The sequence below is a fragment of the Scyliorhinus torazame genome, chromosome 2, assembly GCF_047496885.1.
Source record: "Scyliorhinus torazame isolate Kashiwa2021f chromosome 2, sScyTor2.1, whole genome shotgun sequence".
Lineage (NCBI taxonomy): Eukaryota > Metazoa > Chordata > Chondrichthyes > Carcharhiniformes > Scyliorhinidae > Scyliorhinus > Scyliorhinus torazame.
In genome coordinates this window covers 84,170,110-84,194,047 of record NC_092708.1, presented here as the reverse complement: position 1 = coordinate 84,194,047, position 23,938 = coordinate 84,170,110, and the positions used below count along the sequence as shown (strand labels likewise).

The 23,938-nt window shown below is 48.6% G+C and overlaps 1 protein-coding gene across 23 annotated transcripts in view; it reads right to left on the bottom strand.

Annotated features, from left to right (window-relative positions):
* Nucleotides 1-23,938, bottom strand: part of LOC140389119 (mucin-13-like) — a 206,150-nt gene that overhangs the window by 140,194 nt on the left and 42,018 nt on the right. For 13 of the 23 annotated variants that reach the window (XM_072473324.1, XM_072473279.1, XM_072473344.1 and 10 more), the window contains 7 exons: nt 19,577-19,600; nt 14,000-14,023; nt 12,184-12,207; nt 10,369-10,392; nt 8,553-8,576; nt 6,737-6,760; nt 1,292-1,315 (listed from right to left, as the gene is read on the bottom strand). In XM_072473324.1, the coding sequence (XP_072329425.1) occupies nt 1,292-1,315; nt 6,737-6,760; nt 8,553-8,576; nt 10,369-10,392; nt 12,184-12,207; nt 14,000-14,023; nt 19,577-19,600 (168 nt within the window). The remainder of the gene's footprint in view (nt 1-1,291; nt 1,316-6,736; nt 6,761-8,552; nt 8,577-10,368; nt 10,393-12,183; nt 12,208-13,999; nt 14,024-19,576; nt 19,601-23,938) is intronic. The other 10 variants (XM_072473395.1, XM_072473414.1, XM_072473317.1 and 7 more) reach the window with 9 other exon arrangements.

Genomic DNA, 23,938 nt, shown 5'->3' with positions numbered 1-23,938 from the left:
CAGTGTGCACCTAATGGGGTGGTCTGGGGGGCCCTAAGTTCACAGTGGTCTGTTGACGGCGTGCGAAGCTGCATGGCTGCCTTGCCGGCTGTGGAAATGCTGTTCAGTGCCCGTCCACCACGACCCCACAGCCTACCTCCTGGCCATCCTCCGCTACTCCCCCCGGACCTGACAGAAGGCCCATGCCAGCGGTACAACTATCAACAAACTCTAGTGATGTTGGACACTTTCCAAACCCGCTCTCTCTCCCTGAGAAGCCACGACACCGGTTTCATGGACTTTTCAAAGCACCACTGAACTGCGCCTTCGGGAACTCAGCTCATCGGAGGCGGAGCATCACGTAGGCCTCAGAAAATACCGGTTCAGGCCCAACAATGACATGCCAACGGTATTTACTGAACGTCTGTTCCGGACCGCATTGATGCCACTGTCGAGGTGACCTAGAATTATGAATTTTCGTCAAGTCGGCCCCCACCGGGATTTTAATGTCGGAACCTATTCTCAACAATCGCATTTTGCAATTTCATCATCAACCAACGGAGAATTCCACCCAGGTCTACCTAGCTTGATGCGCATTTGTGAACAGGAACCAGAGAGACTCAATGTTTGCAGGACAGTTGGTGTGGTGTACAAGGACGTCCAGGAGACAGTTGATATGGGGTCGCTCAAAATACTTGTTAGAAAATTTATAGCTCATTGAATAAAAAAGACAGCAGCGCCATGGATACAAAATTGCTTGAGTGACAAGAAACAGAGCGTCATGTTTACTGGGTGTTCTACAGGCTGGGAGAAGATTTGAAGTGGTGTTCCCCAGAGATCAATGATTGGACCATTGATTCTCCTGTTGTACATTAATGATCCAGACTTTGGTGTATAGGGTATTTTAATGTTTTCAGATGATAAAGGTACAACTCTAATGGGAGTACAGGACCACTGGGACCTGCATGTACACGTGCATGAATCATAACTGAAGGATAGGAGGCGAGATTGATAATTAGGGGAAACCATTCTCCTTGCTTTATTAACAAGGATATTGAGTACAAGAGCAAATAGGTTATCATAAACTTGTATTCAGGCTCTAGTTCAGCCTAAACTTCATTGTGTCCAAATCTAAGCGCTGCTCTGGGAAGGAAGTGAAGAGAGTGCAGAAAAGTGCAGAACACATTCAGGACAATGGTTTCAGGGATGAGAAATTTTTCTAAAGGGACAAATTCAAGGAATCAAATTTTTGGTTTTCAGCGATCATTCCTGTCCCTGAAATTACAGCCACAAGGATATGTGTAGAGCATACCTGCAGTGGATTTTGAGGATGGTTCTGTAAGAAAGAAATTTAACATGTTAAGTTAGAACACTCATATCAACAACATAGAATTTTGGAAAAAATTTCCAGAAGAAGAAAAATCTATTCATAATCTTTGCTGTTTTGGGACAAATTTAATAGCCATTTGAACGCATATTGATTTAGTAAAGAAAGACAACATGGATTGCTGCAGGGGAAATAATGGGCGGGATTCTCCGTTTCTGAGACTATGTGTTGACGCCGTTGCAGAATTCGTGTACTTTCACGACAGGAAAACTGGCGCTGAACCTGGATCGATTCAGTGACTGTGGAGGGGCTAGCACCGGCGCCACGTAGAACACTATTGATTCCAATGAAAAACGGTGCGGGATTTGCTGGGTCCGTGATTGACACTCGGGAGGCTGATAAGCTGCAGCTGCACATACACATTACACTCCCCACACACACCATCCCAGCTAACAAGATGGTACTGGTTGTGCTGGAGCGTGCCCATACAGCTGATGGGTTGGCTGGGGTCAGTGTGCACCTAATGGGGTGGTCTGGGGGCCCTAAGTTCACAGTGGTCTGTTGACGGCGTGCGAAGCTGCATGGCTGCCTTGCCGGCTGTGGAAATGCTGTTCAGTGCCCGTCCACCCCGACCCCACAGCCTACCTCCTGGCCATCCTCCGCTACTCCCCCCGGACCTGGCAGAAGGCCCATGCCAGCGGTACAACTATCAACAAACTCTAGTCATGTTGGACACTTTCCAAACCCGCTCTCTATCCCTGAGAAGCCACGACACCGGTTTCATGGACTTTTCAAAGCACCACTGAACTGCGCATTCGGGAACTCAGCCCATCGGAGGCGGAGCATCACGTAGGCCTCAGAAAATACCGGTTCAGGCCCAACAATGACATGCCAACGGTATTTACTGAACGTCTGTTCCGGACCGCATTGATGCCACTGTCGAGGTGACCTAGAATTATGAATTTTCGTCAAGTCGGCCCCCACCGGGATTTTAATGTCGGAACCTCTTCTCAACAATCGCATTTTGCAATTTCATCATCAATCAATGGAGAATTCCACCCAGGTCTACCTAACTTGGTGCGCATTTGTGAACAGGAACCAGAGAGACTCAATGTTTGCAGGACAGTTGATGTGGTGTACAAGGTCTTCCAGGAGACAGTTGATATGGGGTCGCTCAAAATACTTGTTAGAAAATTTATAGCTCATTGAATAAAAAAGACAGCAGCGCCATGGATACAAAATTGCTTGAGTGACAGGAAACAGAGCGTCGTGGTTACTGGATGTTCTACAGGCTGGGAGAAGGTTTGAAGTGGTGTTCCCCAGAGATCAATGATCGGACCATTGCTTCTCCTGTTGTACATTAATGATCCAGACTTTGGTGTACGGGGCATTTTAATATTTTCAGATGATAAAGGTACAACTCTAATGGGAGTACAGGACCACTGGGACCTGCATGTACACGTGCATGAGTCATAATTGAAGGATAGGAGGCGAGATTGGTAAATAGGGGAAACCATTCTCCTTGCTTTATTAACAAGTATATTGAGTACAAGAGCAAATAGGTTATCATAAACTTGTATTCAGGCTCTAAATCAGCCTAAACTTCATTGTGTCCAAATCTAAGCGCTGCTCTGGGAAGGAAGTGAAGAGAGTGCAGAAAAGTGCAGAACACATTCAGGACAATGGTTTCAGGGATGAGAAATTTTTCTAAAGGGACAAATTCAAGCAATCAAATTTTTGGTTTTCAGCGATCATTCCTGTCCCTGAAATTACAGCCACAAGGATATCTGTAGAGCATACCTGCAGTGGATTTTGAGGATGGTTCTGTAAGAAAGAAATTTAACATGTTAAGTTAGAACACTCATATCAACAACATAGAATTTTGGAAAAAATTTCCAGAAGAAGAAAAATCTATTCATAATCTTTGCTGTTTTGGGACAAATTTAATAGCCACTTGAACGCATATTGATTTAGTAAAGAAAGACAACATGGATTGCTGCAGGGGAAATAATGAGCGGGATTCTCCGTTTCTGAGACTATGTGTTGACGCCGTTGCAGAATTCGTGTACTTTCACGACAGGAAAACTGGCGCTGAACCTGGATCGATTCAGCGACTGTGGAGGGGCTAGCACCGGCGCCACGTAGAACACTATTGATTCCAATGAAAAACGGTGCGGGATTTGCTGGGTCCGTGATTGACACTCGGGAGGCTGATAAGCTGCAGCTGCACATACACATTACACTCCCCACACACACCATCCCAGCTAACAAGATGGTACTGGTTGTGCTGGAGCGTGCCCATACAGCTGATGGGTTGGCTGGGGTCAGTGTGCACCTAATGGGGTGGTCTGGGGGCCCTAAGTTCACAGTGGTCTGTTGACGGCGTGCGAAGCTGCATGGCTGCCTTGCCGGCTGTGGAAATGCTGTTCAGTGCCCGTCCACCCCGACCCCACAGCCTACCTCCTGGCCATCCTCCGCTACTCCCCCCGGACCTGGCAGAAGGCCCATGCCAGCGGTACAACTATCAACAAACTCTAGTCATGTTGGACACTTTCCAAACCCGCTCTCTATCCCTGAGAAGCCACGACACCGGTTTCATGGACTTTTCAAAGCACCACTGAACTGCGCCTTCGGGAACTCAGCCCATCGGAGGCGGAGCATCACGTAGGCCTCAGAAAATACCGGTTCAGGCCCAACAATGACATGCCAACGGTATTTACTGAACGTCTGTTCCGGACCGCATTGATGCCACTGTCGAGGTGACCTAGAATTATGAATTTTCGTCAAGTCGGCCCCCACCGGGATTTTAATGTCGGAACCTCTTCTCAACAATCGCATTTTGCAATTTCATCATCAATCAATGGAGAATTCCACCCAGGTCTACCTAACTTGGTGCGCATTTGTGAACAGGAACCAGAGAGACTCAATGTTTGCAGGACAGTTGATGTGGTGTACAAGGTCTTCCAGGAGACAGTTGATATGGGGTCGCTCAAAATACTTGTTAGAAAATTTATAGCTCATTGAATAAAAAAGACAGCAGCGCCATGGATACAAAATTGCTTGAGTGACAGGAAACAGAGCGTCGTGGTTACTGGATGTTCTACAGGCTGGGAGAAGGTTTGAAGTGGTGTTCCCCAGAGATCAATGATCGGACCATTGCTTCTCCTGTTGTACATTAATGATCCAGACTTTGGTGTACGGGGCATTTTAATATTTTCAGATGATAAAGGTACAACTCTAATGGGAGTACAGGACCACTGGGACCTGCATGTACACGTGCATGAGTCATAATTGAAGGATAGGAGGCGAGATTGGTAAATAGGGGAAACCATTCTCCTTGCTTTATTAACAAGTATATTGAGTACAAGAGCAAATAGGTTATCATAAACTTGTATTCAGGCTCTAAATCAGCCTAAACTTCATTGTGTCCAAATCTAAGCGCTGCTCTGGGAAGGAAGTGAAGAGAGTGCAGAAAAATGCAGAACACATTCAGGACAATGGTTTCAGGGATGAGAAATTTTTCTAAAGTGACAAATTCAAGCAATCAAATTTTTGGTTTTCAGCGATCATTCCTGTCCCTGAAATTACAGCCACAAGGATATGTGTAGAGCATACCTGCAGTGGATTTTGAGGATGGTTCTGTAAGAAAGAAATTTAACATGTTAAGTTAGAACACTCATATCAACAACATAGAATTTTGGAAAAAATTTCCAGAAGAAGAAAAATCTATTCATAATCTTTGCTGTTTTGGGACAAATTTAATAGCCACTTGAACGCATATTGATTTAGTAAAGAAAGACAACATGGATTGCTGCAGGGGAAATAATGAGCGGGATTCTCCGTTTCTGAGACTATGTGTTGACGCCGTTGCAGAATTCGTGTACTTTCACGACAGGAAAACTGGCGCTGAACCTGGATCGATTCAGCGACTGTGGAGGGGCTAGCACCGGCGCCACGTAGAACACTATTGATTCCAATGAAAAACGGTGCGGGATTTGCTGGGTCCGTGATTGACACTCGGGAGGCTGATAAGCTGCAGCTGCACATACACATTACACTCCCCACACACACCATCCCAGCTAACAAGATGGTACTGGTTGTGCTGGAGCGTGCCCATACAGCTGATGGGTTGGCTGGGGTCAGTGTGCACCTAATGGGGTGGTCTGGGGGGCCCTAAGTTCACAGTGGTCTGTTGACGGCGTGCGAAGCTGCATGGCTGCCTTGCCGGCTGTGGAAATGCTGTTCAGTGCCCGTCCACCACGACCCCACAGCCTACCTCCTGGCCATCCTCCGCTACTCCCCCCGGACCTGACAGAAGGCCCATGCCAGCGGTACAACTATCAACAAACTCTAGTGATGTTGGACACTTTCCAAACCCGCTCTCTCTCCCTGAGAAGCCACGACACCGGTTTCATGGACTTTTCAAAGCACCACTGAACTGCGCCTTCGGGAACTCAGCTCATCGGAGGCGGAGCATCACGTAGGCCTCAGAAAATACCGGTTCAGGCCCAACAATGACATGCCAACGGTATTTACTGAACGTCTGTTCCGGACCGCATTGATGCCACTGTCGAGGTGACCTAGAATTATGAATTTTCGTCAAGTCGGCCCCCACCGGGATTTTAATGTCGGAACCTCTTCTCAACAATCGCATTTTGCAATTTCATCATCAACCAACGGAGAATTCAACCCAGGTCTACCTAACTTGGTGCGCATTTGTGAACAGGAACCAGAGAGACTCAATGTTTGCAGGACAGTTGGTGTGGTGTACAAGGACGTAAGGAGACAGTTGATACGGCGTCACTCAAAATACTTGTTAGAAAATTGATAGCTCATTGAATAAAAAAGACAGCAGCGCCATGGATACTAAATTGCTTGAGTGACAGGAAACAGAGCGTCGTGGTTACTGGATGTTCTACAGGCTGGGAGAAGATTTGAAGTGGTGTTCCCCAGAGATCAATGATCGGACCATTGCTTCTCCTGTTGTACATTAATGATCCAGACCTTGGTGTACAGGGTATTTTAATGTTTTCAGAGGATAAAGGTACAACTCTAATGGGAGTACAGGACCACTGGGACCTGCATTTTTACGTGCATGAGTCATAACTGAAGGATAGGAGGCGAGATTGGTAAATAGGGGAAACCATTCTCCTAGCTTTATTAACAAGGATATTGAGTACAAGAGCAAATAGGTTATCATAAACTTGTATTCAGACTCTAGTTCAGCCTAAACTTCATTGTGTCCAAATCTAAGCGCTGCTCTGGGAAGGAAGTGAAGAGAGTGCAGAAAAGTGCAGAACACATTCAGGACAATGGTTTCAGGGATGAGAAATTTTTCTAAAGGGACAAATTCAAGCAATCAAATTTTTGGTTTTCAGCGATCATTCCAGTCCCTGAAATTACAGCCACAAGGATATCTGTAGAGCATACCTGCAGGAGGGTTTGCAGATGGTTCTGTAAGAAAGAAATTTAACATGTTAAGTTAGAACACTCATATCAACAACATAGCATTTTGGAACAAATTTCCAGAAGAAGAAAAATCTATTCATAATCTTTGCTGTTTTGGGACAAATTTAATAGCCACTTGAACGCATATTGATTTAGTAAAGAAAGACAACATGGATTGCTGCCGGGGAAATAATGGGCGGGATTCTCCGTTTCTGAGACTATGTGTTGACGCCGTTGCAGAATTCGTGTACTTTCACGACAGGAAAACTGGCGCTGAACCTGGATCGATTCAGTGACTGTGGAGGGGCTAGCACCGGCGCCACGTAGAACACTATTGATTCCAATGAAAAACGGTGCGGGATTTGCTGGGTCCGTGCTTGACACTCTGGAGGCTGATAAGCTGCAGCTGAACATACACATTACACTCCCCACACACACCACCCCAGCTAACAAGATGGTACTGGTTGTGCTGGAGCGTGCCCATACAGCTGATGGGTTGGCTGGGGTCAGAGTGCACCTAATGGGGTGGTCTGGGGGGCCCTAAGTTCACAGTGGTCTGTTGCCGGCATGCGCAGCTGCATGGCTGCCTTGCCGGCTGTGGAAATGCTGTTCAGTGCCCGTCCACCCCGACCCCACAGCCGACCTCCTGGCCATCCTCCGCTACTCCCCCCGGCCCTGGCAGAAGGCCCCTGCCAGCGGCACAACTATCAACAAACTATGGTGATGTTGGACACTTTCCAAACCCGCTCTCTCTCCCTGAGAAGCCACGACACCGGTATCATGGACTTTCAAAATCACCACTGAACTGCGCCTTCGGGAACTCAGCCCATCCGAGGCGGAGCATCACGTAGGCCTCAGAAAATACCGGTTCAGGCCCATCAATGACATGCCAACGGTATTTACTGAACGTCTGTTCCGGACCGCATTGATGCCACTGTCGAGGTGACCTAGAATTATGAATTTTCGTCAAGTCGGCCCCCACCGGGATTTTAATGTCGGAACCTATTCTCAACAATCGCATTTTGCAATTTCATCATCAACCAACGGAGAATTCCACCCAGGTCTACCTAGCTTGATGCGCATTTGTGAACAGGAACCAGAGAGACTCAATGTTTGCAGGACAGTTGGTGTGGTGTACAAGGACGTCCAGGAGACAGTTGATATGGGGTCGCTCAAAATGCTTGTTAGAAAATTTATAGCTCATTGAATAAAAAAGACAGCAGCGCCATGGATACAAAATTGCTTGAGTGACAAGAAACAGAGCGTCGTGGTTACTGGGTGTTCTACAGGCTGGGAGAAGATTTGAAGTGGTGTTCCCCAGAGATCAATGATTGGACCATTGATTCTCCTGTTGTACATTAATGATCCAGACCTTGGTGTACAGGGTATTTTAATGTTTTCAGATGATAAAGGTACAACTCTAATGGGAGTACAGGACCACTGGGACCTGCATGTACACGTGCATGAATCATAACTGAAGGATAGGAGTCGAGATTGGTAAATAGGGGAAACCATTCTCCTTGCTTTATTAACAAGGATATTGAGTACAAGAGCAAATAGGTTATCATAAACTTGTATTCAGGATCTAGTTCAGCCTAAACTTCATTGTGTCCAAATCTAAGCGCTGCTCTGGGAAGGAAGTGAAGAGAGTGCAGAAAAGTGCAGAACACATTCAGGACAATGGTTTCAGGGATGAGAAATTTTTCTAAAGTGACAAATTCAAGCAATCAAATTTTTGGTTTTCAGCGATCATTTCTGTCCCTGAAATTACAGCCACAAGGATATGTGTAGAGCATACCTGCAGTGGATTTTGAGGATGGTTCTGTAAGAAAGAAATTTAACATGTTAAGTTAGAACACTCATATCAACAACATAGAATTTTGGAAAAAATTTCCAGAAGAAGAAAAATCTATTCATAATCTTTGCTGTTTTGGGACAAATTTAATAGCCATTTGAACGCATATTGATTTAGTAAAGAAAGACAACATGGATTGCTGCCGGGGAAATAATGGGCGGGATTCTCCGTTTCTGAGACTATGTGTTGACGCCGTTGCAGAATTCGTGTACTTTCACGACAGGAAAACTGGCGCTGAACCTGGATCGATTCAGTGACTGTGGAGGGGCTAGCACCGGCGCCACGTAGAACACTATTGATTCCAATGAAAAACGGTGCGGGATTTGCTGGGTCCGTGATTGACACTCGGGAGGCTGATAAGCTGCAGCTGCACATACACATTACACTCCCCACACACACCATCCCAGCTAACAAGATGGTACTGGTTGTGCTGGAGCGGGCCCATACAGCTGATGGGTTGGCTGGGGTCAGTGTGCACCTGATGGGGTGGTCTGGGGGGCCCTAAGTTCACAGTGGTCTGTTGACGGCGTGCGCAGCTGCATGGCTGCCTTGCCGGCTGTGGAAATGCTGTTCGGTGCCCGTCCACCCCGACCCCACAGCCTACTTCCTGGCCATCCTCCGCTACTGCCCCCGGACCTGTCAGAAGGCCCATGCCAGCGGTACAACTATCAACAAACTATGGTGATGTTGGACACTTTCCAAACCCGCTCTCTATCCCTGAGAAGCCACGACACCGGTTTCATGGACTTTTCAAAGCACCACTGAACTGCGCCTTCGGGAACTCAGCCCATCGGAGGCGGAGCATCACGTAGGCCTCAGAAAATACCGGTTCAGGCCCAACAATGACATGCCAACGGTATTTACTGAACGTCTGTTCCGGACCGCATTGATGCCACTGTCGAGGTGACCTAGAATTATGAATTTTCGTCAAGTCGGCCCCCACCGGGATTTTAATGTCGGAACCTCTTCTCAACAATCGCATTTTGCAATTTCATCATCAATCAATGGAGAATTCCACCCAGGTCTACCTAACCTGGTGCGCATTTGTGAACAGGAACCAGAGAGACTCAATGTTTGCAGGACAGTTGATGTGGTGTACAAGGTCTTCCAGGAGACAGTTGATATGGGGTCGCTCAAAATACTTGTTAGAAAATTTATAGCTCATTGAATAAAAAAGACAGCAGCGCCATGGATACAAAATTGCTTGAGTGACAGGAAACAGAGCGTCGTGGTTACTGGATGTTCTACAGGCTGGGAGAAGGTTTGAAGTGGTGTTCCCCAGAGATCAATGATCGGACCATTGCTTCTCCTGTTGTACATTAATGATCCAGACTTTGGTGTACGGGGCATTTTAATATTTTCAGATGATAAAGGTACAACTCTAATGGGAGTACAGGACCACTGGGACCTGCATGTACACGTGCATGAGTCATAATTGAAGGATAGGAGGCGAGATTGGTAAATAGGGGAAACCATTCTCCTTGCTTTATTAACAAGTATATTGAGTACAAGAGCAAATAGGTTATCATAAACTTGTATTCAGGCTCTAAATCAGCCTAAACTTCATTGTGTCCAAATCTAAGCGCTGCTCTGGGAAGGAAGTGAAGAGAGTGCAGAAAAATGCAGAACACATTCAGGACAATGGTTTCAGGGATGAGAAATTTTTCTAAAGTGACAAATTCAAGCAATCAAATTTTTGGTTTTCAGCGATCATTCCTGTCCCTGAAATTACAGCCACAAGGATATGTGTAGAGCATACCTGCAGTGGATTTTGAGGATGGTTCTGTAAGAAAGAAATTTAACATGTTAAGTTAGAACACTCATATCAACAACATAGAATTTTGGAAAAAATTTCCAGAAGAAGAAAAATCTATTCATAATCTTTGCTGTTTTGGGACAAATTTAATAGCCACTTGAACGCATATTGATTTAGTAAAGAAAGACAACATGGATTGCTGCAGGGGAAATAATGAGCGGGATTCTCCGTTTCTGAGACTATGTGTTGACGCCGTTGCAGAATTCGTGTACTTTCACGACAGGAAAACTGGCGCTGAACCTGGATCGATTCAGCGACTGTGGAGGGGCTAGCACCGGCGCCACGTAGAACACTATTGATTCCAATGAAAAACGGTGCGGGATTTGCTGGGTCCGTGATTGACACTCGGGAGGCTGATAAGCTGCAGCTGCACATACACATTACACTCCCCACACACACCATCCCAGCTAACAAGATGGTACTGGTTGTGCTGGAGCGTGCCCATACAGCTGATGGGTTGGCTGGGGTCAGTGTGCACCTAATGGGGTGGTCTGGGGGGCCCTAAGTTCACAGTGGTCTGTTGACGGCGTGCGAAGCTGCATGGCTGCCTTGCCGGCTGTGGAAATGCTGTTCAGTGCCCGTCCACCACGACCCCACAGCCTACCTCCTGGCCATCCTCCGCTACTCCCCCCGGACCTGACAGAAGGCCCATGCCAGCGGTACAACTATCAACAAACTCTAGTGATGTTGGACACTTTCCAAACCCGCTCTCTCTCCCTGAGAAGCCACGACACCGGTTTCATGGACTTTTCAAAGCACCACTGAACTGCGCCTTCGGGAACTCAGCTCATCGGAGGCGGAGCATCACGTAGGCCTCAGAAAATACCGGTTCAGGCCCAACAATGACATGCCAACGGTATTTACTGAACGTCTGTTCCGGACCGCATTGATGCCACTGTCGAGGTGACCTAGAATTATGAATTTTCGTCAAGTCGGCCCCCACCGGGATTTTAATGTCGGAACCTCTTCTCAACAATCGCATTTTGCAATTTCATCATCAACCAACGGAGAATTCAACCCAGGTCTACCTAACTTGGTGCGCATTTGTGAACAGGAACCAGAGAGACTCAATGTTTGCAGGACAGTTGGTGTGGTGTACAAGGACGTAAGGAGACAGTTGATACGGCGTCACTCAAAATACTTGTTAGAAAATTGATAGCTCATTGAATAAAAAAGACAGCAGCGCCATGGATACTAAATTGCTTGAGTGACAGGAAACAGAGCGTCGTGGTTACTGGATGTTCTACAGGCTGGGAGAAGATTTGAAGTGGTGTTCCCCAGAGATCAATGATCGGACCATTGCTTCTCCTGTTGTACATTAATGATCCAGACCTTGGTGTACAGGGTATTTTAATGTTTTCAGAGGATAAAGGTACAACTCTAATGGGAGTACAGGACCACTGGGACCTGCATTTTTACGTGCATGAGTCATAACTGAAGGATAGGAGGCGAGATTGGTAAATAGGGGAAACCATTCTCCTAGCTTTATTAACAAGGATATTGAGTACAAGAGCAAATAGGTTATCATAAACTTGTATTCAGACTCTAGTTCAGCCTAAACTTCATTGTGTCCAAATCTAAGCGCTGCTCTGGGAAGGAAGTGAAGAGAGTGCAGAAAAGTGCAGAACACATTCAGGACAATGGTTTCAGGGATGAGAAATTTTTCTAAAGGGACAAATTCAAGCAATCAAATTTTTGGTTTTCAGCGATCATTCCAGTCCCTGAAATTACAGCCACAAGGATATCTGTAGAGCATACCTGCAGGAGGGTTTGCAGATGGTTCTGTAAGAAAGAAATTTAACATGTTAAGTTAGAACACTCATATCAACAACATAGCATTTTGGAACAAATTTCCAGAAGAAGAAAAATCTATTCATAATCTTTGCTGTTTTGGGACAAATTTAATAGCCACTTGAACGCATATTGATTTAGTAAAGAAAGCCAGCATGGATTGCTGCCGGGGAAATAATGGGCGGGATTCTCTGTTTCTGAGACTATGTGTTGACGCCGTTGCAGAATTCGTGTACTTTCACGACAGGAAAACTGGTGCTGAACCTGGATCGATTCAGTGACTGTGGAGGGGCTAGCACCGGCGCCACGTAGAACACTATTGATTCCAATGAAAAACGGTGCGGGATTTGCTGGGTCCGTGATTGACACTCGGGAGGCTGATAAGCTGCAGCTGCACATACACATTACACTCCCCACACACACCATCCCAGCTAATAAGATGGTACTGGTTGTGCTGGAGCGGGCCCATACAGCTGATGGGTTGGCTGGGGTCAGAGTGCACCTAATGGGGTGGTCTGGGGGGCCCTAAGTTCACAGTGGTCTGTTGACGGCGTGCGCAGCTGCATGGCTGCCTTGCCGGCTGTGGAAATGCTGTTCGGTGCCCGTCCACCCCGACCCCACAGCCTACTTCCTGGCCATCCTCCGCTACTGCCCCCGGACCTGTCAGAAGGCCCCTGCCAGCGGCACAACTATCAACAAACTATGGTGATGTTGGACACTTTCCAAACCCGCTCTCTATCCCTGAGAAGCCACGACACCGGTTTCATGGACTTTTCAAAGCACCACTGAACTGCGCCTTCGGGAACTCAGCCCATCGGAGGCGGAGCATCACGTAGGCCTCAGAAAATACCGGTTCAGGCCCATCAATGACATGCCAACGGTATTTACTGTACGTCTGTTCCGGACCGCATTGATGCCACTGTCGAGGTGACCTAGAATTATGAATTTTCGTCAAGTCGGCCCCCACCGGGATTTTAATGTCGGAACCTCTTCTCAACAATCGCATTTTGCAATTTCATCATCAGCCAACGGAGAATTCCACCCAGGGCTACCTAACTTGATGCACATTTGTGAACAGGAACCAGAGAGACTCAATGTTTGCAGGACAGTTGGTGTGGTGTACAAGGACGTCCAGGAGACAGTTGATACGGCGTCACTCAAAATACTTGTTCGAAAATTGATAGCTCATTGAATAAAAAAGACAGCAGCGCCATGGATACTAAATTGCTTGAGTGACAGGAAACAGAGCGTCGTGGTTACTGGATGTTCTACAGGCTGGGAGAAGATTTGAAGTGGTGTTCCCCAGAGATCAATGATTGGACCATTGCTCCTCCTGTTGTACATTCATGATCCAGACCTTGGTGTACAGGGTATTTTAATGTTTTCAGAGGATAAAGGTACAACTCTAATGGGAGTACAGGACCACTGGGAGCTGCATGTACACGTGCATGAGTCATAACTGAAGGATAGGAGGCGAGATTGGTAAATAGGGGAAACCATTCTCCTAGCTTTATTAACAAGGATATTGAGTACAAGAGCAAATAGGTTATCATAAACTTGTATTCAGGCTCTAGTTCAGCCTAAACTTCATTGTGTCCAAATCTAAGCGCTGCTCTGGGAAGGAAGTGAAGAGAGTGCAGAAAAGTGCAGAACACATTCAGGACAATGGTTTCAGGGATGAGAAATTTTTCTAAAGGGACAAATTCAAGCAATCAAATTTTTGGTTTTCAGCGATCATTCCAGTCCCTGAAATTACAGCCACAAGGATATCTGTAGAGCATACCTGCAGGAGGGTTTGCAGATGGTTCTGTAAGAAAGAAATTTAACATGTTAAGTTAGAACACTCATATCAACAACATAGCATTTTGGAACAAATTTCCAGAAGAAGAAAAATCTATTCATAATCTTTGCTGTTTTGGGACAAATTTAATAGCCACTTGAACGCATATTGATTTAGTAAAGAAAGCCAGCATGGATTGCTGCCGGGGAAATAATGGGCGGGATTCTCCGTTTCTGAGACTATGTGTTGACGCCGTTGCAGAATTCGTGTACTTTCACGACAGGAAGACTGGTGCTGAACCTGGATCGATTCAGTGACTGTGGAGGGGCTAGCACCGGCGCCACGTAGAACACTATTGATTCCAATGAAAAACGGTGCGGGATTTGCTGGGTCCGTGATTGACACTCGGGAGGCTGATAAGCTGCAGCTGCACATACACATTACACTCCCCACACACACCATCCCAGCTAACAAGATGGTACTGGTTGTGCTGGAGCGTGCCCATACAGCTGATGGGTTGGCTTGGGTCAGAGTGCACCTAATGGGGTGGTCTGGCGGGCCCTAAGTTCACAGTGGTCTGTTGCCGGCGTGCGCAGCTGCATGGCTGCCTTGCCGGCTGTGGAAATGCTGTTCAGTGCCCGTCCACCCCTGTAGCTGGTCGTCCTGCTCGAGGCAACGCTCCTGGCGAGCAGGTACCGACGCAGCTCCTCGCTCATGAAGGAGGAGCCCCGGTCACTGTGAACGTAATTGGGATAACCGAACAGCATGAAGAGGTCGTGCAACGCTTTGATGACGGTGGCGGAGGTCGTGTCGGGGCAGGGAATGGCGAAGGGGAACCGCGAGTACTCGTCGATGACGTTGAGGAAGTACGTGTTGCGGTTGTGGGTGGGGAGGGGCCCTTTGAAGTCAATGCTGAGACGTTCAAAGGGGCGGGTGGCCTTGATTAGGTGCGCCTTGTCTGGCTTGTAGAATTGCGGCTTGCACTCCGCACAGACTTGGCAGTCCCTAGTCATGGCCTTGACCTCCTCGACTGAGAAGGGTAGGTTGTGGCCCTTGATGTAGTGGTAGAGCCGCCTGACGCCCGGGTGACAGAGGTCATTATGTAGTGCCCGCAGCCGGTCATCCTGTGCGTTGGCACAAGTACTACGGGACAGGGCATCAGGAGGATCATTGAGCTTACCTGGCCGGTATAAGATAGTATAATTGTAGGTGGAGAGTTCGATCCTCCACCGTAATATCTTATCATTTTTGATTTTACCTCGTTGTTTGTTGTCGAACATGAACGCAACTGATCGTTGGTCAGTAACGAGGGTAAATGGTTTTCCGGCCAGGTAGTGCCTCCAGTGCCGGACGGCTTCCACTATGGCTTGTGCCTCCTTCTCAACAGAGGAGTGGCTGATCTCGGGGCCTTGGAGTGTGCGGGAAAAGAAGGCGATGGGCCTGCCCGCCTGGTTGAGGGTGGCACCCAGGGCAAAGTCGGAGGCATCGCTCTTGACTTGGAATGGTGCAGACTCGTCTACCGCATGCATGGCGGCTCTGGCGATAGTAGTTTTTAGGAGGTGGAAGGCCTGGCAGGCCTCGGGCGGGAGGGGGAATGAGGGGGAACGGAGGAGGGGTCGGGCCTTGTCAGCGTACTCGGGCACCCACTGGGCATAGTAGGCAAAGAGTCCAAGGCATCGCCTCAGTTCTTTGGGGCAGGTGGGAGTAGGGAGTTCGAGAAGGGGGCGCAGACGGTCGGGATCGGGGCCGAGGACACCGTTCTCCACCACGTAGCCGAGTATGGCGAGGCGGGTGGTGCCGAAAACACATTTTGCCTCGTTGTACGTGAGGTTGAGGCGTTTGGCAGTTTGGAGGAATTTCGTGAGGTTGACGTCATGGTCCTGCTGGTTGTGGCCGCAGATGGTGACGTTGTCTAGATACAGGAAGGTAGCCCGCAGTCTGTTCTGGTCCACCATTCGGTCCATCTGCCGTTGGAAGACCGAGACTCCATTGGTGACGCCAAAGGGTACCCTAAGGAAGTGGTAGAGGCGGCCGTCCGCCTCGAAGGCCGTGAAGTTACGGTCCTCCGGGCGGATAGGGAGCTGGTGGTAGGCGGATTTCAAGTCTATGGTGGAGAACACCCGGTACTGTGCAATCTGGTTGACCATGTCAGATATGCGGGGCAGGGGATACGCATCAAGCAGCGTATACCGGTTGATGGTCTGACTGTAGTCAATGACCATGCGGTGTTTCTCACCAGACTTGACTACCACCACTTGGGCTCGCCAGGGGCTGGTGCTGGGAGCAATGATATTTTCCGAGAGAAGGCGCTTAATCTCCGCTCGAATGAATTGGCGGTCTCCGAAACTGTAACGCCGACTTTTAGTAGCCACGGGCTTGCAGTCGGGGGTGAGATTAGCAAACAGTGAAGGGGGGTGGATCCTGAGCGTGGAGAGACTACAGGTGGGATCCGGGGAGGAATCAGGGAAGAACTGGGGGTTGGAGACCGAGAGGGGGGGGAGGGGGCCGTTAAAATGCAAGGTGAGGCTGCGCAGGTGGCATTGGAAGTCCAGGCCGAGGAGCGCGGGGGCGCAGAGGTGAGGGAGGACCATGAATTTGAAATCCTGGAACACCGCGCCGTTCACTGAGAGGGTGACGACGCAGTAGCCCGAAACCTCGGCCGACTGGGAGTTGGAGGCCATGAAAATATGCCTGCGCGTGGGTAGTACCTTGAGGGAGCAGCGGCGCACGGTGTCCGGGTGCAGGAAGCTCTCCGTGCTGCCGCTGTCGAAGAGGCAGGTGACAGTGAAACAGTTTACCTGAACCTCCATGGTGGATCTGGCGAGCTGATGCGGTCGGTCCTGGTCGAGGACGATGGATGCGATGGTGGAGCTGTTGGAGAAGGGTTCCGGATCCGGGGAGCGGCCTGTGAGAGAAGGTGGCAGCGCCCAGGCGTCGTAGGCTGCTGCTGGAGGCCAGGTTGCTTTGGTGGCTGCATTTCCTTTGTTTGCAGCATTTCGGTCCAGTGCGCAGGACCGGAAGTGACGATCGGCGGTGGACCGGAAGTGACGCAATTCGGTGGCGGGGCGGACCCGGAAGCGACGATCAGCAACGGACCGGAAGCGAAGATCGGCGAACCGGAAGTGACGCTCGGTGAACCGGAAGTGCCGATCGGCGAACCGGAAGTGACGATCGGCGAACCGGGAGTGAAGTGAGCCGGGCCGGGGATGATCAAAGATGGCGGCGCCCTTGCGTCGCACATGTTGAACAGCGAGCCGGGAACGGAGGACAGCGGCACCCCGGAGTAGCAGACCGCGGCGTTGGACCCCGAGGCAGCAGTGGAGCGGCAGACGTTTGCAAAATGGCCTTTCTTGCCACAGTCTGAACAGGTAGCATCTCTAGCAGGGCAGCGTTTCCTGGGGTGTTTTGCCTGGCCACAAAAGTAACACTGGGGCCCAGGCATTTTTACTGCTGGAGTGGCTGGGTGGGCCCTGACTTGCAGTGGTTGTTGCTGGGAGGTAGCGGCCACGTAGGGAGCGTGGACAGGAGCATAGGAAGTTCGTGCAGGCGTGTAGGACGCATTATTGTCGTAGGCTGCCTGTTGGGCCTCTGCCATAGTGACTGCCGTGTCCAGAGTCAGGGTAGTTTGTGTCAGAAGGAGTTGGCGAATTGGGACGGAAGCAATGCCAGCTACAAAGGCATCAAGCGCCAGGGCCTCAGTGTTCTGCTCAGCGGAGACTGCTGGCGCGTTGCAGGTGAGCGCGAGGGCACGGAGGTCCCGAACAAACACGGATAGGGGTTCACCCGGCTGCTGGTGCCGGGAGGCGAGGCGGTGGCGGGCGTAAATAGAATTAACAGTTCGTGCATACTGGCTTTTGAGCTTCACGATGGCATCGGCATAGGTCGTTGTTCCCGTGATGACGTCGAAAAGCCCGTAGTCGAGCCGTGAGCACAGGAGATTGAGTTGGTCGGCGTCCGTTTTGGCGAAGGCGGAGGATGCTTCCAGGTAGGCCTCGAAACACTGGAGCCAGCAGTTGAAAAGGTGATCTGCGCGTGGAGCGTGGGGGTCGAGCGAGAGCTTGTCGGGTTTCAGAGCAGCCTCCATTATAACTGTAGTATATTAAATTGATGCGCTAAGCGTCAAGAACCACAAAGACATGTGAGACTTTAACTCAGGCTTTAATATACTACATGGGAGGCTTACCCGACACAGACGACCCCAGACAGAATGGGGGCTGACCCAGAAGAGGTTCTTATACTGACTCCCGGGGGAGTGGCTAAGGCGGAGCTCTCCGCGGCCAGGTCGGGTTACCTATCAGTGACCGAACCTCTGCAGAGTTACAGTACAATACACAGTATTACAGGGCCACGTTACGCACAACTATTATATACTATGTACAATGGTAGGGAGGTACACTGGTGTATCACCACCACCCCACAGCCTACCTCCTGGCCATCATCAGCGACTCCCCCCAGACCTTGCAGAAGGCCCCTGCCAGCGGCACAACTATCAACAAACTATAGTGATGTTCGACACTGTCCAAACCCCCTCTCTCTCCCTGAGAAGCCACGACACCGGTTTCATGGACTTTTCAAAACACCACTGAACTGCGCCTTAGGGAACTCAGCCCATCGGAGGCGGAGCATCACGTGGGCCTCAGAAAATACCGGTTCAGGCCCATCAATGACATGCCAACGGTATTTACTGAACGTCTGTTCCGGACCGCATTGATGCCACTGTCGAGGTGACCTAGAATTATTAATTTTCGTCAAGTCGGCCCCCACCGGGATTTTAATGTCGGGACCTATTCTCAACAATCGCATTTTGCAATTTCATCATCAGCCAACGGAGAATTCCACCCAGGTCTACCTAACTTGATGCACATTTGTGAACAGGAACCAGAGAGACTCAATGTTTGCAGGACAGTTGGTGTGGTGTACAAGGACGTCCAGGAGACAGTTGATACGGCGTCACTCAAAATACTTGTTAGAAAATTTATATCTCATTGAATAAAAAAGACAGCAGCGCCATGGATACTAAATTGCTTGAGTGACAAGAAACAGAGCGTCGTGGTTACTGGATGTTCTACAGGCTGGGAGAAGATTTGAAGTGGTGTTCCCCAGAGATCAATGATTGGACCATTGCTTCTCCTGTTGTACATTCATGATCCAGACCTTGGTGTACAGGGTATTTTAATGTTTTCAGATGATAAAGGTACAACTCTAATGGGAGTACAGGACCTCTGGGACCTGTATGTATACGTGCATGAGTCATAACTGAAGGATAGGAGGCGAGATTGGTAAATAGGGGAAACCATTCTCCTTGCTTTATTAACAAGGATATTGAGTACAAGAGCAAATAGGTTATCATAAACTTGTATTCAGGCTCTAGTTCAGCCTAAACTTCATTGTGTCCAAATCTAAGCGCTGCTCTGGGAAGGAAGTGAAGAGAGTGCAGAAAAGTGCAGAAAAGATTCAGGACAATGGTTTCAGGGATGAGAAATTTTTCTAAAGTGACAAATTCAAGCAATCTCATTTTTGGTTTTCAGCGATCATTCCTGTCCCTGGAATTACAGCCACAAGGATATGTGTAGAGCATACCTGCAGTGGATTTTGAGGATGGTTCTATAAGAAAGAAATTTAACATGTTAAATTAGAACACTCATATCAACAATATAGAATTTTGGAAAAAATGTCCAGAAGAAGAAAAATCTATTCAAGTTTTGCAGCATGTTTAATAGCCATTTGAACACATTTTAATTGAGCAAAGAAAGCCAGCATGTATTCCAACAGGGAAAATAGAGCATATGGTGTCCTGGGGTTATTACTAGTGCCAAGGGGTAAAAGAGCAAGGAGGTTACTTCGAACTTGTAAAATACACTAGTTCAGCCTCAGCTGGAGAATTGTGTCCATTTCTGGCATCTTTCACACTTTCCACACTTTCCGCATGTTTGGAGAATCATTGGTGTGAGTGAAAAAAAAGTTCATGAGAATTGTTCGAGAATTGTTTCACCAAAGCATTCAAAAGGGAATTAGATATTTATCTGAAAAGGAAGAATGTGCAGGGTTTTGGGGAGACGGCGGGAGAATGGCACTGAGCGAGTTGCTAATTCGGAGAGCTGGACCAGACATGATGGGCCGAGAGGCCCCTTTCTGCAATTGTAGGATTTATTTGCTGCAAATCGGTAAGAAAAACAGGTGATTGTGGATAATTTCACAGGTCAGGCAGAATCGCCCCCTGAATTGTTAACTTTGTTTTTCGCCACAGATGTTGCCTGACCTGTTGGCTGTTTTCATCATTTTCTATTTCAAACTAGTTTACCATGGAATAGAATTCCTACAGTGCAGAAGGAGGCCATTTGGCCCATCGAGTCAGCATCGGCCCCTCTGATAGAGCACCCTACTCAGGCCCACTCCCCTGCACTATCCCAATAACCCCACCTAACCTGCACATGTTTGTGACACGAAGGGGCCATTTAACATGGTCAACCCACCTAACCTGCACTTCTTTGGACTGTGGGAGGAAACCTGACCACCCGGAGGAAACACACGCAGACACGGGGAGAAAGTGCAGACTCCGCACAGGCAGTAGCCCAAGGCCGAAATTGAACCCGGGTGCCTGTGAGGCAGCAGTGCTAACCACTGTGCCATCCACAGCTAGAACTATGACAATTAGTTTAATATTTTAAAATGACCTGGAACTACCTGTGGTACGTGACACCAGGCAGAAGAATTAGAAATTAAACTGTCCACATTGGCTTTCACAGTGGACCTATCTAATCTTAATTGATTTCTCTAGTCTCATTTCGAATATTCCAATGTTTTTCTCTTGCTTATATCATGATTGTTTGTCTACACGGTATAACTGACACATTTACAATATCCACTTGTGAAAGTAATTCAAATCTCACTTTGCAGGAAAATATGTTCCTTCCAATACCTCAGCCGATTCTTACATTTCAAGTCCTGCATAGTACTCCTTTACGGCAAGAAAAAAATCAGTTTCTAAAGTGACAATTTCAAACAATCTCACTGTGTCAAATTTTGCAGGGAATTTCTGGGAGATGAAAAATCTATTCATCATCATTGTTGTTTTGGAAGAAATTTATTGGCTGCTGGAACTCATGTTGATTTAGGAAAGAAATCCAGCATGGATTGCTACAGGGAAAATAGTGTTCAACTAACTTGTTGGACATTTGTGATCAGGAAACAGAGAGACTCAAAGTTTGCAGGACAGTATATGTGTGGGGCACGATCAATTGAACAAAGACTAGAGTTGGATACAACTGAGGCTTTATTGCTCTAACATGTGTGGCCTCCCACAGCAGCTGACGAAATGGCTGCTGAATGGAGGACACATATATTTATACTCCGTCTACTGGGCGGAGCCAGCTGGCAGGGACTACTGGCGAACCTGTAGTACAGGTCCTACCTTACATCACCTAATACAGGTGCAACAGTGGTTTACCACATTCACCCCCTGTTAAAATTGAGTCCGGTGGAGGTGGAGGAGAACTATATACAGCAATGAATTTATATTTACAGTATTTGATCAGAATAAAAATGTCTTTTGAAGTCCGGTGACAGTTAGAGATTTAACCGGTCTGGTGCCTTGATGTTCCGCTGGGAGCGATGCAGTGGTGGCAGCGATGTCGATGCTGGAGTGATGTTCGGTGACTCCGGGAGCGTGCCAAAATCCTCTTCATCCTCGGGCGTGGGCAGGGGAAGGACGGATGGTTCTGGTGGGGCTAATGCTGGGAGCGCCAGGGGAGGGGAGGGTGGCGCCAGGCCGGAGAAATGTGTGTGTATGGAACCTGATGGTGCCAGGTCCCTGAGGGAGACAGTATCTTGGCGGCCGTCGGGGTATGCCACGTAGGCACACTGAGGTTGGCATGGAGCATTTGCACTCTTTCCCTCAACGGGTCCGCCTTGTGGAGGCGGACATGCCTACGGAGCAGGACTAGTCCTGGAGCTGTGAGCCACGTCGGGAGCGACACCCCGGATGTGGACTTCCTGGGGAAGGCAAAAGGACGTTCATGGGGTGTGTTGTTAGTAGTGGTGCACAACAGTGACCGAATGGAGTGTAGTGCATCAGGGAAGACCTCCTGCCAACGAGAGGCTGGGAGGTTCCTGGACAGTAGGGCCAGTTGGACGGCCCTCCATACCGTCCCGTTCTCCCTCTCTACCTGCCCGTTTCCCCGGGTGTTATAGCTGATCGTCCTCCTGGAGGCGGTACCCCTGCTGAGCAGGAACTGACGCAGTTCATCGTTCATGAATGAGGATCCCCTATCACTGTGGATATAGGCGGGGAAACCGAACAGAGCGAAGATAGTGTTTAGGGCTTTGATGGCGGTGGCAGACGTCATGTTGGGGCATGGGATGGCGAAGGGGAACCTGGAGTCGACCATTCTGAGAATATATGTGTTTCGGTCGGTGGAGGGGAGGGGCCCTTTGAAATCCACGCTGAGGCTTTCAAAGAGGTGGGAGGCCTTCACCAGGTGCGCACGGTCCGGCCAGTAGAAGTGCGGCTTGCACTTCACACAGACCTGGCAGTCCCTGGTGATTGTCTGTACTTCCTTGACGGAGTAGGGCAGGTTACGGGCCTTTATGAAATGGTACAACCGTGTGACTCCCGTGTGACAAAGGCTGTCGTGCAGTGTCCTGGGTCGGTCCAATTGTGCGCTGGCACATGTACCTCGGGAAAGGGCGTCTGGGGGCTCGTTGAGTTTGCCGGGGCGATACAGAATCTCGTAATTATAGGTGGTGAGCTCAATCCTCCACTGCAAGATTTTATAGAACATAGAACAATACAGCGCAGTACAGGCCCTTCGGCCCACGATGTTGCACCGAAACAAAAGCCATCTAACCTACACTATACCATTATCATCCATATGTTTATCCAATAAACTTTTAAATGCCCTTAATGTTGGCGAGTTCACTACTGTAGCAGGTAGGGCATTCCACGGCCTCACTACTCTTTGCGTAAAGAACCTACCCCTGACCTCTGTCCTATATCTATTACCCCTCAGTTTAAGGCTATGTCCCCTCGTGCTAGCCATTTCCATCCGCGGGAGAAGGCTCTCACTGTCCACCCTATCTAACCCTCTGATCATTTTGTATGCCTCTATTAAGTCTCCTCTTAACCTTCTTCTCTCTAACGAAAACAACCTCAAGTCCATCAGCCTTTCCTCATAAGATTTTCCCTCCATACCAGGCAACATCCTGGTAAATCTCCTCTGCACCCGTTCCAAAGCCTCCACGTCCTTCCTATAATGCGGTGACCAGAACTGTACGCAATACTCCAAATGCGGCCGTACCAGAGTTCTGTACAGCTGCAACATGACCTCCTGACTCCGGAACTCAATCCCTCTACCAATAAAGGCCAACACTCCATAGGCCTTCTTCACCACCCTATCAACCTGGGTGGCAACTTTCAGGGATCTATGTACATGGACACCTAGATCCCTCTGCTCATCCACACTTTCAAGAACTTTTCCATTAGCCACATATTCCACATTCCTGTTTTTCCTTCCAAAGTGAATCACCTCACACTTCTCTACATTAAACTCCATTTGCCACCTCTCAGCCCAGCACTGCAGCTTATCTATATCCCTCTGTAACCTGCTACTTCCTTCCTCACTATCGACAACACCACCGACTTTAGTATCGTCTGCAAATTTACTCACCCACCCTTCTGCGCCTTCCTCTAGGTCATTGATAAAAATGACAAACAGCAACGGCCCCAGAACAGATCCTTGTGGTACTCCACTTGTGACAGAACTCCATTCTGAACATTTCCCATCAACCACCACCCTCTGTCTTCTTTCAGCTAGCCAATTTCTGATCCACATCTCTAAATCACCCTCAATCCCCAGCCTCCGTATTTTCTGCAAGAGCCTACCGTGGGGAACCTTATCAAACGCTTTGCTGAAATCCATATACACCACATCAACTGATCTACCC